The sequence below is a fragment of the Tenrec ecaudatus genome, chromosome 2 (assembly GCF_050624435.1).
Source record: "Tenrec ecaudatus isolate mTenEca1 chromosome 2, mTenEca1.hap1, whole genome shotgun sequence".
NCBI classification, from domain to species: Eukaryota; Metazoa; Chordata; class Mammalia; order Afrosoricida; family Tenrecidae; genus Tenrec; species Tenrec ecaudatus.
The window spans coordinates 157,947,555-157,963,016 of record NC_134531.1 but is presented as its reverse complement, the minus strand read 5'-3'; the positions used below and the strand labels follow the sequence as shown (position 1 = coordinate 157,963,016).

Genomic DNA, 15,462 nt, shown 5'->3' with positions numbered 1-15,462 from the left:
CCTAGACTCTCATCTCCTCAGTTTATCCATCTCATTGGAACATCCAAATATCTCCCCAGTATAGATGGAACATGATGATTTGCTGGCCAAGGTCAGGTGCCCAATCCCTGCTAGCGGGACAAATAGCACAACCAACAGACCAACAGTAGTAGTCAGAGTCAGGGAAAAGCTTCTACACAGTTTCTGGAGACGGGATGAGAAAACATGCCGAGCAGGCATCTGCAAAGCACAATTCATTTCCAGGATGGCATTGGAAATGTGGGCCTTGGGTGAGTGGGGAAATGGGAGCCGCAAGCAAAGGAGGAGGAAAGGTTGCTCTGGACGTGGAAGTGATTGGGTGGAATAGGAGCCTGCAGGTTTTCTGGGGGTGTCTCTGGCCTGAGTCTCACTCTTTGGTGCCCAAGAGCTCTGCTCACAGATCCCATTTGTGATGCCTGCTTAGTCTGGATCTAGTGACCACGTGCACCTGTGTTTAGCTTGCTTCCTGTGGCCTCTCCGTGGAGATGAAAGCCATGCAGGGAAGCGTAACGTATGTTGGGTAGGAAGACACAGCAAAAGTGGAGACAGCACCCTGCTTTTTTCCACATCGTTCCGTAGTATCTTCTCTATCTTATTTGAAATATTTGAAGCAAACTGATTCCTCTCTCAAAAAAGTAATCAGATAACCTAAATAAGGAGTATTAGGCAGTTCTTTGTGGTTGTTTTGAACTAGTTCTCATAGTTGGAAGAGACCTAGAGGTTGTCCAGTACAGGGATTAGCAAGCTCTGGCCCTCGGGCCAATTCATCCTCTGCTTGTATTTGTAAATAAAGTTTTATTGGAACACACGGCTGATCATTGATCCATGGTCTAGGGCAGCTTTCATGCTGTAGAGATATCATGCCCAGAGAACTTACTATCTGGTCCTTTGCAGACAAGCTCACGAAACCCTGCTATAGCAGGGTATTTCCCCTACTTCATTAGGACTGCCCTCTGCAATGGGAACTTTGTCCCTGGCGCATGCCAGGGAAAGCCTTGGAGATCAGACTATCACCTGAGATAGGGCAGGAAGATGAGCCCCTAGGTCAGAAGGCACCCACAATAGACATAACAGTAGACTCAACCATCCGGGCAATCGTGGAGAGGGCACAGGACGGGCTGCTGTTTCATTCTGTTGGCCCTTGTCAGAGCCAGCTTGAGGGCCACCAACAACATCACTGGCTATCCATCTATATCTTGGTTCCCCCTTCCTGGTGGAAGTGATCAAAGGGTGCTGCCTCTTTAAAGCACTGTGCATTAATCAATCTATTTAACAGGGCTTTCCCCAACACTTTCCACTGTACTTGACTGGCATGTTGCTGTTAGTGTGTGTTTTGCATGAGACAGGCATTGTGCTGAGCATTGAACGCGCGTCCTCCTCCCCGCAGGGCTCACTTAGTATGGTCTCAGGAGGAAACTGAAGCTGAGAGGGGTACAGTAACTCACCCAAGGCCACACAGCTAGCATGTGGCTGAGCTGGAATTTGAACCCAGGCAGTTTGACTTCACAGCTCAAACTCCTATCAAACACATGATCTAGGCTTCTCGATTTGGTCAGTAACCTAGTTTGCAAAGTATCAGCTCACATGGCCCCAGAAATCAGTAGATAACAGGTCTGCATAGGAGCCGGAGTGCCAACAGTAGAACCAGGCCCGTTTTTTCTTCTGCATCCACACTCACTCCACTTCACGCACTCCCACCTGCCTCTCATTGCCTCTGGCTTCTCCCATCGCCAGGTCTAGGTTGCCCCGGAGATCCCCCTAAATAATGCACAGCTCTGGTCAGGTCACTACTTGGCTCGCCACCTCTCCTGGCTCCTCATTGGCCACAGGCTGTAATGAATACTCTCTCGCCTGGCATCTCCAACCCTCATTGAGCTCTGTTCCCCAGCCTCGTGGCCTCACTGGCCACCTACTCACACTCTAGACCGGACAGGCAGACCAGACTGCCTGACACTTCCCAAAATGCTTTGTGTCTTTTAATTTCACACCCCACCCCATGCAACCCAGTTACTAGCCAAAGGACCCAGGAGTTGCACATTGAGGTTTGACCAATGGAAGGAATTCCTTTCTGTCCCTTCTACTAGAACACAGCTGTCCCAGGGTCCAGGTGAAATACTCACCACTCTGCAGAGTAGCCCCCAGGCCTCTGCCTATTTTCCTTCCCAGCTTTCCCTCTATTTCCCTCTCAGCACTCATCCTGGTTCCCTCAAAGTCACATCACACATGTATGTGGTGTCACGCTTCTGGTCAGACTCTCTATCTTGAACCCTCTGATGCCCCCACACAGAGCGTGGATGTTTCAATGTCGGAGGGAATGGGTGAGTCGTGCTGGGTCATTTGATGGCCCCCCAGTGATGTCTATCACGTGAAACCATGAAAGATGGCATAATCGGGGAAGGGGCCCGGGGCGGGGGGAGGAAGGAGCAAGAGGTGGCCTCCTATTTTCAACAGCATGGCTTCAAATAGCTGCTCCAGCATCCTGTAGCTCATGTGAACTTGGCCAGGTAGTGTCACACTTGAACCTCATCTTCCTCTCAGCAAGTGGTGACAAGGACACATGGCTCCGTGCAGCCTCCATCTTTATTTATTGATTCCAGTCCCCTCGTGAAGGACGTTTCTGATGGGGCACGCGTTCCCTCTTCTCCAGGCCTCGAGTTCCTGCTTTGTGAAATGAGGATAATCCTCGTGTCCACCTTAGAGGACCTGTGTTCAGGGTAAGTACATGCTCAACGAATGTTTACTCTTCTTAGTTGTTCTGGGCTGAATGGCACCCACCAAAGAAATGTGGGAGACCTGAGCTCCGTCCCTAGAAATACGGCCCTTCTTGGAAATAAGGGATTTCTTTTACTAGGGCAATAGCATCGGGCTCAGACCTACTCACTTTTTACCAAAAAATCATTTTATTGGGGCTCCAGACCTAATCACATTTAAACCGTGCCTTATAAAGAGAGAGGGCAGACATACAGACGCACACACAGGGCCGAGGCAGACACCACGTGAGGACATGGCTCTGAGCAAAGGAATGGCAAGGATTGCGAGCAGAGGCCTGCAGGGAGCACTGGCCTGACCTGGACTGTCAGCCTCTAGAAATGAGAGACAATCCGATTGATTCTGTTCTTTACAACCCTCTGGGGCAGGGGGTGGAGGGGGGATTGCTGTTACAGCAGCCACAGCCACGTTAGGAAGCGGAGACCTTCGCTACCGGCAGTCTGCGGAGGGGCAGGAGGATCCGCGGGGACAAAACTGTCCAAAGGGGAGGAGATACGGAATGCCGCACGCAAGCTGTCCACCACAATCACTGTTAACTGTGCGCATCCCTGTGGAGCTCGGGGAGATTCAGTATGACCGGGAGCACCTTCCCGGAATGCGGGTGTTAGGGAAGGCTCCCAGGTTTGCGGTTCTGCTGCCCACAGTGCGGCTGTGAGTCTGGGCCGCTCGATGGCACCTATGGACAAGAGCGGCCAGGGCTGCTGCCAGGATTCAATCCAGGTGTGTTGCTGTTGTCTGGTGCTGTTGAGTCGGAAACATCGAGGGGGCTTCAAAAGCTCACATAAAAATGGGTTTAAAGGATGGGGATGTTTTCCCACCAACTTTTAGATGCCCCCTTGTCCATAAGCCATTTGCCTTCACATAGGCTGTAGTTAACAAAGGATCATTCTGGATTGGGAAGAAGAGGGGAGATCATCTGAGGCTAAGGGATTTCTAAGGAAGTGTGGGCTTCTCTAGGTTCCTGAATTGCTCTCCTCTCCTACCCCTCCTTCACCCCACCCCCCACAGACCCCGTCTTCCTCCATGCCATGGGTTTTTGCCTCTTCCCTTTGAGAGAGGGATGCACGGTCACCGAGGTACCCAGCAGCACACGAAATCCTCCTTCCAGAATAACCCAGGCTGACTTTCGGAGGGGCAGGCTTAGCTCCGGTGGAAATATCTAATTTTCCAATTGCCTTAGACTTTCCCTAGGACAGTCAGGGCCTGGATCCCTGAGCAGTTCCCCCAGATCTCCAAAGGCAGGACCAGATCTGGGCTGCCCCTGCTCCCGCACGCTGCTAGCGAGCGAGCAAGCGAGCGGCTTACAGCAGGAAGATTGGCACTCGCCGGAGTGCGCTTCAGGTGCTTAAAATAGATCAAGTGTGTCATTAGACGACTGCAAAGCCTTCCTTTCATTGGCCCTGCTGCTGCTGGGGAGGGCGAGGGAGAGCAGCCCGTGGAGAAAGACCTGGCCTTTGCACAAAGCTAAGCAGATGCGAGGAAGCAGCTTTGGAACCAACACAGCCAGTGGAGGGGGAGACCTCTGCACGGGGGTGGGGGTGGGGCTGCTGTCCAAGCACACAGGCAGGGACACGACAGCCTGGGTGCCAGGAGTGGCAAAGCGCAGCCCACGCGGACACTAGTTTGGCTGGGAGGTGTGCAGAGAGAGGCTTGGGGAACAGGGCACCCCCAGCCTAGTAGCACTATCTGCACTCGCTCAGCGTGCACGCATCCCAGCATCCCAACGCATGGAACTGACTGGTTCCCTGTTGCCCACACCAGGTGTGTAGAATAGCACTGCTCTGTGGGGTTTGCAGGCTGGGGCTGTTCAGACACAGATCCCCAGGCCTGTCCATGACAGGGCCTTGGGGTGGGCTTGAAGCGCCAACTTTCAGCTATGGATCTGATGCGTGACTGCTTTTGCTACTGAGGGACTCCTGTTGCCCTCTTCCTAGCAGGCTTCACGTTCTGCCCACTCTGCCAGGGTATGATTCAGCTTCCCACTTGCTCCCGGCCCACCACGCTCCACAGAAAGGCGCTCCTTTCTCCTCCCACCAGCATGACCGGCAGCACCTCTGCCAGCAGCCCCCCTCGATGCTCATTTGCATCTTCCTGAACGCTGGTGGGCACTGTCAGGTAAGCATCAGACTGCTAACTGCAAGGTCGGTGGTTCAAACCCACCAGTCACTACGTGGGAGAAAGATGAGGCTATCTGCTCCCATAGAGATGTACAGCCTCAGGAACTTGATATAGGGCCACTGCGAGTCAGAACAGACTCTGCGGCAGCGGAGAAATTTATGGTCAAATTATTGTCACACACGTCTCAACCTTTCTTTGCTGTTTCATACCCCCAAATGGTTGATGTTGGGAGGTGATGCCGGCATGGGAGGAGAGGCCTTCGTGGGAGGGAGAAATGAGCAGCGGTGGTGACAACCCAAACATGGGAGCATGAGGCAAAGGCAAATACCAGCTCAGACCGCTTTTCCATTCCTAATGGGCGCCCGGGGCAGATGGCAGGTGTAGCCACCAGCTGGGGCTACAAGAGCTAAAGCAGCTATTTAAGAAGACATTAAGCTTATTACACTTTCTGCTGGGTCTGTCGTACTTTGGGGAGATCTTGGTGGACACTGGGCTTAGAAGAGAGCCTCTGCAGCCAATAGCAAGGCAGGGGGCTGGGTAAGCGCCATGTACAAGACAGTGCTTTGCTTCCGGTGGGTTGCTCGCTGCATCTGGATTTCTTCCGCCAGGGGAAGAGTGTCCTCTCTGGAGAAGGAAAGTACTCGTGTTGGCATGACCCCCTTTCTCACCATTTCCACCACTCAAGAAGAAGAAGCTGGTGATGGTGGCAGAGGTCTTGAGGACCCCGCAGGTCACTGGTGTCACCTTCCTGCCGTCCCTCCTCAGCAGGCTGGGCACGAAGGCAGGCTGGATTGGAGGGCATGCCATTGGCTAGATACTCTCAAGTGGGTGCAGGCAAGCCCTCTGTGTCCGCACAACCCCCAATGGGATCTGATAGCCTGAACGGCCATCTTTCTGTCTGCGTCCTACCCCGCACTCCTAGGTTCCCTGAAACAGAACCGAGTCTCAGGAGGTGGGGGCGGGGCACTGTTTGCCCTGCTGTTTGTCCAGCAGCATCCAGAGGAAGTGATGTCACCCTCTAGGAATGGTCAGTCGGGGGAGTGTGGCCATGTGCCGGGATGTGCTCATGGCCAGAGGACTTTAGCAGCATGGCAGTGTTAATCAGTCGCCAACTCCGGACAGGACTTTCTCCCATAATAATTAGTGGAGTGGCTGCCGTGTCCACGCCTCCATGTGAAGATTCCGTGTGGACACTCCTCTGTGTTTGCCGTTACAAGGATCACGCGCCAGACTGGGATGTCCAGCCTCCAGCGCGCACAGTAGGAAGGTGAAGTAAACCTGCACAGCTAGCCATGTGTGAGGCTGTCAGGAGCAGCGGGAACCGTGGCAAACTGAAGAGTCCATGCCCACCCACAGCCACTGCCCTGGAGGAAACTGGAAATGTCTTGATTTCTCAGCTCTCCAATGCTGGCAACAATTTCATATTCATTTGAAACCCGAATCCAAAGGAACAACAACAACAACAAAAACCCCAAACCCCAAACCCAACAAACACCGCGTTGCCATCGAATCGATTCTGACTCATAAAGGACCCTGTAGGACAGGGTAGACCTGCCCCTGAGGGTTTCTCAGACCACCTCTTTAAGGGAGTAGAAGCATAACTTATGACGGTGGCCACCAGGAATTGGCATAGCTTGCACATTCGTATGGTCCCTGAAGACAGGCATGGTGTTGTCAGGTGTACTGCTGGGTCTCCAGCGTCATACCTGGCTCAGAGTTTCTCTGGAGTCATTATCTGAGCGAACAAATGAGCGATCGGATGGTTCGTCCCCATGTTGGAGAGTCCCAGGAACCCGGCGAGTGGAATCCCAGTACCAGACTCTAAAGTCTGGTGACCCTCTTGGGATGTTACAGTCGTTGGAGCCGACCTGCAGGGGGCAGGGAGTGTGTTGTTTGCAAACTGGATGACTGTGCACACACTAAGTGACCTGCAGTCTGCCCATCTGGTGTTCCCACTATGTGCAGACGTTTCTCTTCAAGTTCTTTGGCCTACTTTGCTGGTGTAGCAAAACCAAAACCCCCCTGCCATTGAGTTGACTCCAACCCACAAAGACCCTATCGGACAGCGTAGAATGAAGTAGGACAGAGTGGAACGGTGCCTTTGTTGTTTCCAAGTCTGTAAATCATTATAGGAACAGACAGCCTTGTCTGTCTCTCATAGAGCAGCAACTGGTGGTTTCTCACTCAAAAACCAAACTCACTGCCATTGGGCCAATGTCCATGCATAGTCACCCTATAGGACAAGATAGAACTTCCCTTGTGGGTTTCAGAGACTGTAACTCTTTACAGGAGCAGAAAGCCTCATTTTCTCCCATGGAGCTGATGGTGGGACAGCCCAAAGGGGGCCCACTCTACCAGAAGGGCTCCTTGCTGGTTGGGGATGATCAAGCTAGGGTTTAAGCATCAGAGAAGATAGATAACCTTGGTAACACTCGCGATCAGTAATCAACTACCAATATCATACATGAGCCACAGGAAGTGACTGGTATCCAGGGGAAATGAGAAAGTCTTTCAAGAATCATTCTCTAACAAACATGAGTTTTAGATTTGTTTTATAAATGCCTGCTCATCGCTGGGTGGCACAAAAGGTCTGCTCACCTAAAGGGTGCACCTTTGCTGATGAAACCCAAACCCACTGCTGTCGAGCTGCTTCTGGCTCCTAGAGACCAGAGAAAGCAAAGAGGAACACCCCCCACGCCCCGCCACCCCCCGTCATTCTGAGGCTGTCAGTCTTACTGGAACAGGCAGCCTCACCTTTCTGCCCGGAGAAGGGAGATTTGAACCTCACCGGTGGCTCAGTGAAGAGCCTAGCAGTGGGTGGTTAAAGAGTTCCACTGCTGAAAGGCTGGTAGTTCAAACCCACTGATGGCTCTGTGGGAGAACGATGTGGCCGTCTGCTTCTGTAAAGCTTTTACAGGCTTAGAACCCCATCAACTCTGTCCTGTAGGGGTTTGTATTTTGGGAGAGGAGGTGGGGTGGCTCAGTGGCAGCGTGGCGACACGCTTCTGTAAAGACCAGAAACCCCTCTGGGGCCGTTCTCCGGAGCTGTGGTGTGACTCCGAGTTGAAGGGGATTCTATGGCAAGGGGGTTGGCTTGCTTTGTTCGGCGCCATGCAGTGTTCTAAGCAAGTTGTAACCAGCAACTTCTTCGTAACAACTCCTTGAGCGAGGCGCTATGGCTACCCTTGTGATTATCACTGGAGCTGAGAAACTGAGGCACAGAGAAGGAAAAGGACTTGCCCAGACACACAGCTAATAGAGAGCAGGGCTGGCCTTTGACCGCCAGCCTCCTGGGCTCCAGTCTACCCTTAAAAAGGAAATGAGAGCTGCCGAACAGGCACAACAACCAAACCTCAATAACTGGCCGAGGACCCAAAGAGCCCTTGGAGCGCTCCGCGGGGGGTTGTTTTCTGTTCTGTTACAATAGTATCTGGCTACTGTTGGGTATTGGCCAGTTGTTGACTATTCATTGCAACCGATGTTATCTCAGGAAGATATGTAAAGGTTTTGCCAGATAGGAAAGTGGGGAGTTCAGAATGGCAATCATTTCCTTTATGCAATCCCAGTGCTCCTGAAATCACATTGTGAGTTTCTGCGCTGTGTTGTTCACTGCAGATGGTTTTTAAGTTGTTCCTCACATTCCTCCTCCTCCCACCCCCACGCCCCACTCCCACCCCCACGCCCCACTCCCACCCCCACGCCCCACTCCCACCCCCAGCAGCCTCAAGGAACCATTTGTCAATGCCGGCTTCGCTCACTTGCGAAGCACTGTTTTTCTGTCTCGTAGTTGTTGTTTTGACCTATAATTGTAGAGTAAATAATCCCTGTTTTATGAAGTGAGCATGGCTTTAAAGCAGCGGTTCTCAACTTGGGGGGGTCGGACAACCCTTTTACAGGGTTCGCCAGATTCATAACAGTAGCAAAATGACAGTGATGAAGTGGCAATGATATTAACGTTAGGGTTGGGGGTCACCACCACACGAGGAACTGTATGAGAAGGTCGCGGCATGAGGAAGGTGGAGAACCACCGGTTTCAAGACTGGCCTGCTGTCTTGTGCTTGCACTGACCCCCGTTCTTGTGAACTGCTCAGCATTTCTGGGGGAAGGGCATGCATCACCCAGGAAGGCTCCTTGTGCTAGGCGTCTTCCACTCTGCTCCTCCTTGCCCCCTGGGGTCCACATGCTTCCTGCTGATGCTGCCCTGGGGCCCAGGAACCTGCCCACCATGGGCCACTGAAGTGCCTTTTTTTTTGCATCTCCTGCCTCTGGATAGATCCAGCCCACTCGGCGGATGGGGGTGGGGTAGGGGGGTGTAGCTAGAGGAGAGCAGAGGGCAGGGGCGGCCTCTGGATCTCTGGTGGGTTTGGGGGGGGGGGTTGCCTTCACCTGGCTGCCTTCATGGAACCAGGCCCGCAGGTCCTAAGAGCAGCCCTTACCCCGCAGCCCACAGGCTCCCCGGCTTCCTTCCTCAGCTCTTTAGGTCTGGAGCATTGGTGCTGGAGCGGCTTGTGGGCCACTGTTCCTAGCCTCTGGATGGAGATCTTGGTTATCTACACCTTACCACAAGCATGTGAGGAGTTTGTTTTAAAAACTTAACTCCCCTCAAATTGCTGTCTCCCACCCCCCACCCACCTCACTGCACACCAAGACTCTAACTGCTAGAATCCCTTACTTCACATTATACCCAATCAGGGGCTAGGTCAAGCAATGTTTTATTTCCTAAAAAGTCTTGCATACCTCCCCCTATTTCTATCTTTACAGCCACCCGATGCCTTTCTGAAACTCTGAATCATCTCTCACCTGGGAGTCTAAGTTCCTGGCTTGCCCTTTTCAACCCTTACCATGTCACAGAATGCCAGCTAAGTGATCTTCCTAAAGACTTCCTGAAGGCTCGGAGCTTCCCATGTGCAAAGCCAATCGCAGGCTGCAATACCAGCAGAACAGGCTCAGTTTCAATCAGCGCGCTTAGTTCTCAAGACGCCACCGTTCCAGAACTTTGCTCTCCACAATGGCCGTCTCACATTCAATGCCGGCCGCCAAGAACTTATTATGGCGTGCTCATTGGCATTGCTCCTCCCAGGTCATACATGATGAAATTCACATCCAAGGTCACAGAGAGTCCATGATAGGGAATGATTTGAGCTCAAGGGTCCATACCCCAGATCTATGACACTTTTAAAGGAATTATATGACCCCTCAATACTTCCAAAAATTGACGTCTAGTCCAAACAAGTAATTTGCTATCCCATCAATCCATGAAAAACACCAGCAGGGCAAGAGGAAGCCTACCAACCGAGGGAGAATGGCACATTTACACATGATGCCAGCGTACCCTCAGAGATGTTGGGAGGTTTTGACTTATGTGAGGAAGGTGCCTCTTCAAGGGACACAGATGTGACTCTGGCTCCCAGATGCCCTGGCACAAGGAGACCTACTCAGCATCCTCTTGCTTTGAAGCCAGGGCCTTGAGAACTCCTGGGACCAACAGAGGAGCTGGAGACATGGACAGGGAATCGCCAAAGATGGATTCCTGTCTGACCGTATTCAGAGTAGGTCCACGTTGCCACCACGGCTCTGATGACTGTATGAGAACAAGGGGTCTGCATCGGCTGCTTCCCTGCTGCCTGTGTTCAGGGAAATGGCCCATGTAAACCACCACCAAGAGATTCCCTGGAACGTGCTCTCACCCAGGACTACACACCGCAGCTCTCATAATACCTGCGGACAAGTAGCATGGGGTTTTAACGAATGATCACGGGACGGGTGTGGAATGGTAGGGAAAAGGCTCTTGAGGAACAGGGACAAGAAAAAATATATCTATAAAATCAGAGGACATTAGTCGTGCTGAAGGACGGTGGAGGAAGACTTTGTGCAGCTCTTAAGGGCATGGTGGCCAGCTCAAGTGACATGTGGGCTAGATGGGGGCTGACATTCGGGAGGTGAGGACTCTCAGGCAGACAACAAAGGAGGCAGAAAGAAGCAAGAGCCCTTGAGGGAGTGGAAGGAGGTGGGTGCAACCTGACGATGGAGAGTGACTAGGTGTGGACAGGCTGAGACTAGTCACGAGGGACCCGGCAGGGTGCTGGAGAGTCTGTCCTCTCGTTCTAGGAATGGTGGGAATGTCTCAGCAGAGTGTGATCAACGGGCTTGGTGGGTAGAGAATGGCTGGAAGGGCTGTCTCAGTAAGTCAGGAGACGCAGGACCGAGGCTGAGAATGAGGCTCAGCACCTGCAGCTTCACTGAGGACCCATGGCTGCCCTATTTCCCCTGACTCTCCTCTGAAAGCCTTCACTCCAAGGAAGCAGGCTGTCTCAGTATAAAGCCCAACTTTCCTGGGAAGTTCCGGTTTTCTCAGCAGGACCCTGGGCATTTAGGTTTACATGGACCACACAGCAGAGCCCCAGTGGTGTAGTGTCTTCCTCGTTGGGCCTTTAACTGCAAGATCAGCAGTTTGACTCCACCAGCTCCTCCGCAGGAGGAAAATGAAGCTCTCTCCTCTCCTAACGGTCACAGCCTTGGAAGTCCAAGGGAGTAGTTCCACCCTGTCTTATAAGGTCACTAATGAGTCAGAGTTGGCTCGATGGCAGTTTTTCTTTTGTTTTTTCCCTGGATGAAACATTTAAATTAAGGTGTAAGCAAGCCTTGGGCATACTGTTCAGGACTTTGACGTTGTGTCTTGTCTGCAGGAGCTCTCTGACCTTATACTTAGTGGCTCCAAGTGTCACATGTGGCTCAGGTCTGATCAAATTTCCTTTCTTTCAGGTGCCCACTTGCCCATTCTCCCTTAGATGTCACTCAGGAGCAGGGCTTCCGATACAAGGAGACTGCGCACTGAAGACGCACCGGATGACCCAACGATCCAGCTGATGTCCTCTAAGAGACGTTTCTCACTCATAGCAACCACAGGGAGGTGTGTACCCAGCATTTTCTCCTGCATTACCTTAGTTATTCTGGAAGTTTTCTTATGGACACACGAGGCGTTCTTCCCAGTTTATGACCAAGGTAGGATGGCCAAGAGGGCGCCTTTCAACCTGCCCAAAGGCAAAAGGCCACCAGGGCGATAACCAGGGCAAAAACCACACATTGACCATGACCCCACCGGTCATGACCATCATGCCAACTCTGCTCAAGATGCCACCTTCTGCATTCTGTGTGGAGCATCACAGCTAGACCCCATTCCAAGAGGAAGTAGTAATGTTTGACAGATGAGGCAACCCGGCTGAAGGCCACATCACTAACAAGTGGGACAAAGAAGACCGACATCGAGGGATCACTGATTCTACAGCCAGCACTCTGTCGTCTGAGGTAGACCAGTGCTCTTGCGATTCTCATCTCTTCTCCAGATGAAGCAATTAGGCAACTGGGCACATACACACTGCCAAAGATGCTGCAAGCTTAAGTGCCTTTTATAAGGCAGTAATTAGCTGCAGGGCCTGGGGAAGTTACTGAGCATTAGCTACACAGTGCCCCCTATGAAATGAAAGTCACAGTGCCCAGTTCCCAGGTTAGGTGTGAGCATCCAGGGAGAATGGGGAGGTGACGTGCTTATGAGGACCCAACTACCATATGGAAGTTAAAGACAAACCCAAGTCAGAGTTAGCTACAATTTCAGGCATGAGAATCAAGTCAAGAATTTCACATCTCAAAGGGAAGAGCATCTTTTCTTAAGTCAGGTCACTCCAAAGACTTCCTGCCAATGGCCTGTCATCACCATATTGTGACAGTGTCACTCCTTCGCTTGTGTGAAGTCTGAGTTTCCTCCTCCCCATAGGCCAGGAAGACCCTGGATGATTATGGAGCCCACCCATCCAGGGAGCCGTGAGCTTGCAGTGCCTCTAGAGTGGTTCCTGGGCAGCCCTGTAGGGAAGCCCTTCCTGGGTGCTCAGTCTCCTTCTGCACTCCATTCCCCACTGCTCCTGGGAAACAGACCCCTCCGCTTACGCAGGAAAAGGCCCTGAGGCAGGAAGGGCATTTGTCTTAGCTCTCATCTTTTGCTGTATTCCACTCTATTGGACATGGGATCTTCAAAACAGAACAAGAAAACCGTGGGAACTGTTTTCCTTCATTCAGAAATACTCAGATAGGACCAGAGTTCCTGAGGATTCTGGAAGGAGGAAGGGGCAGCTACCTCATTTCTTAGGACCTTGAAAAATGGATAAGCCATCTTTCTCTTCTGTCATTTGGTGAAGGGACGCCCATACATACATCCCTGCCTCTGTAGAGATGGAGAAGTGACAGGCAGTGTACATCTTAATTTCTCTAGCAGCACGCAGAAGCAACATGGCACCCAGGGTGGACAGGATTTTGCTCTTTCCCCAAGCCTGGTACGAAGCCCCCAAACCATTCCCCACCATCAAACTCCCGCGCAGAGTTCTTTGGCTGTAAGAGGCAGCGTACGGCCTCACTGGCGTTCTTAGCACTGATATGTAATACACAAAGGAAGACAGCCCAGAAATGAGTCATACACATCCATAGTAAATAAATACATTTCATTTCCATCACACGGGCGGCTGCTTTGTCTCCCTCTTCTCCATGCCAACAGCCTCGAGATGGCGGGAGGGTGGGAGAGTAGGGAGGGCTGTCTGGTCACGGCCTCAGAAAGTCGCCAGGGTTCTGAACTGGCCACTCAGCCCTAGGTTGGTTGGTTTGTTCCCTCTCCGGAAGAAACTTGTAGATTCCTAGATTAGAAGGGCCCAGGAGAGCCTCTCTCGTTTTACAGATGAGCAGCCTGAGACCCAGAGAAGGGACGGACAGCAAAGATCACAGACTTGGGGGAAGTGACAGTCGTTAGGGTCTGTCCTTTGGTTCCAGAGCCCCACCCAGAGCTGGAATGACAAGCTTGACCTCAGATCTCTCTTCCCAGGCCTCTGCTCAGGCCACCGTGCCCCAGCTGGTGCCCGGGCTCACACGGAGCATGCTGGGGAGACCACACAGTGCCTCTCTTATAGTTCTGACTGTGCGTCTCAGCGCCCAGGCCCAATCGGCAGCAAGATGTCTGATCTGGGCTCTGCAAAGCAGTCTCTGCCTCTGGCAGGATAGAGCCCGTGCTGCCCCCTTCCAAAAGACGGTTTGTCCCCTTTTTTCTCATTCCCTAGAATGACCAAACAGCCTGTGGGTGTGTGCAGAACGCCCCCCCCCCTTACACACACGCACACTCGCGCACACACACAGCAGGAGTTGCACAGAGCTCGGCATTTCACCATCACTAGACTCCCAGGTAAGCTCAGGAATGATTTGTTGATCAAACTGCGCGTTCCCATCCACAGCCTGCCCACACCCACCCACTCACAGCTGGCCTCCCTGCCCGGCCTTGAAGCTCAGGGACACAGAGAGCCCTCCAGATGTGTTTTTCCAGACGTGTGCAGGGAGGTCTCTGCGGAGCCCCCCGCAGCCAGACAATGGCCAGCACTCCTGCTTCCTAGGCCTCCGCAGGCATTGCTGGAAGGGGAGAAGCTGCCTCCCAGGCAGAAGCGATGGGCACTGCCAGTATCCTGGGAAGCCAGTCTGCTGTCCTTCTGCCCACCAGCACAAAAAGCACTAGGAAGGGGTCTGGGTGCCATGCGTCCCGGTAGATGCCAGGCTTCCTTCCAGCGTGCCGGGCAGCGCGGGCACAGGCTCGTGCACCTCCGCCCCCACCCTGGTTCCCATGGCAAAGGCGAGGAGGGATCCACTTACTGCTCGTGTTCATGGTGATGCCTTCCCCCGGTCTCTCATTCAACATGCAGGCCCCAGCGGGGTTTTCAATCTCCTGTTCTTCGGTCCTGGCACATCACCTGGGGGCGAGAAGGCAGTGGGTGCCCGCTCCGTATCCTCAGGTGCGCGCCCTCCCTCCGCCGTCCTCTCGCGGACCGGGCTGTGGCCACTGGCCCGGGAGGCGGGCGCGCCGGGAGGGCGCAGGTGAGAGCAGGGTGCGGGAGGAGCAGCGGGAGGCGGAGGGAGAGCCGGCGGCGCCGAGGCTCCTGCAGCTCGGACCCAGGCGGGCGGAGGCGGCGGGCAGCGCACGGGCTCTGGCAGCGCCGCGGTTCCGAGCGGAGCCGAGGGGGTGTGGACCGCAGGGCGCGGGGCGGGGGCAGCGCGGGCGCCGGCTCTGCTCCAGGCGTCCCCGCCCGGCTCGCTGGGGCTGGGGCTTGGGAGCGGCGACCCGGCCGCCGGACTCACCTCTGGGCGGGCGTCGGGAGCTGGAGGCCCCTGTGCGGGCCTCTGCGGCCGGCTCATGGGTCCCGGTCCTCGCGGGGGCTCTCCGATTGCCCGGCGAGCCAAGCGCAATAGGAGAGCTCGCCATCCATGATGCGGGCTCGCGGGGGGCGGTGCGGGGAGGTGGGGGCGCGGCCGCTCGCTGCTGCCGCCTGTTGGCAGCCCGCGCGTGCAGCAGGTCCCGCCCCGCCTCCTAGGCTGCCCGCTGGGCCCTGGAGGGAGATTGGGGGTGCAGGGGGTCTGGGGCGATGCAGGAAGGGTTAGAGGGTGTGTCTCCCCCTCCCACCTCTGGCTACTGGGGTCTAAGGGCCAGAGGGTGATAGAGCCACCAAGTCATATTGAGGGGACTGTGAAGAGAGGCCT

The 15,462-nt window shown here is 53.8% G+C and overlaps 1 protein-coding gene across 1 annotated transcript in view; it reads right to left on the bottom strand.

The window, feature by feature from the left end:
* The window catches only part of ABLIM3 (actin binding LIM protein family member 3), a 143,686-nt gene extending 128,489 nt beyond the window's left edge, over positions 1-15,197 (bottom strand). Inside the window, exons 1-2 of the mRNA XM_075543154.1 lie at positions 15,064-15,197; positions 14,581-14,678 (exon numbers count right to left, since the gene is read on the bottom strand). Coding sequence (XP_075399269.1) covers positions 14,581-14,626 — 46 coding nt within the window. The 5' untranslated portion in view covers positions 14,627-14,678; positions 15,064-15,197. The remainder of the gene's footprint in view (positions 1-14,580; positions 14,679-15,063) is intronic.
* Between the last annotated feature and the right edge of the window lie 265 nt (positions 15,198-15,462).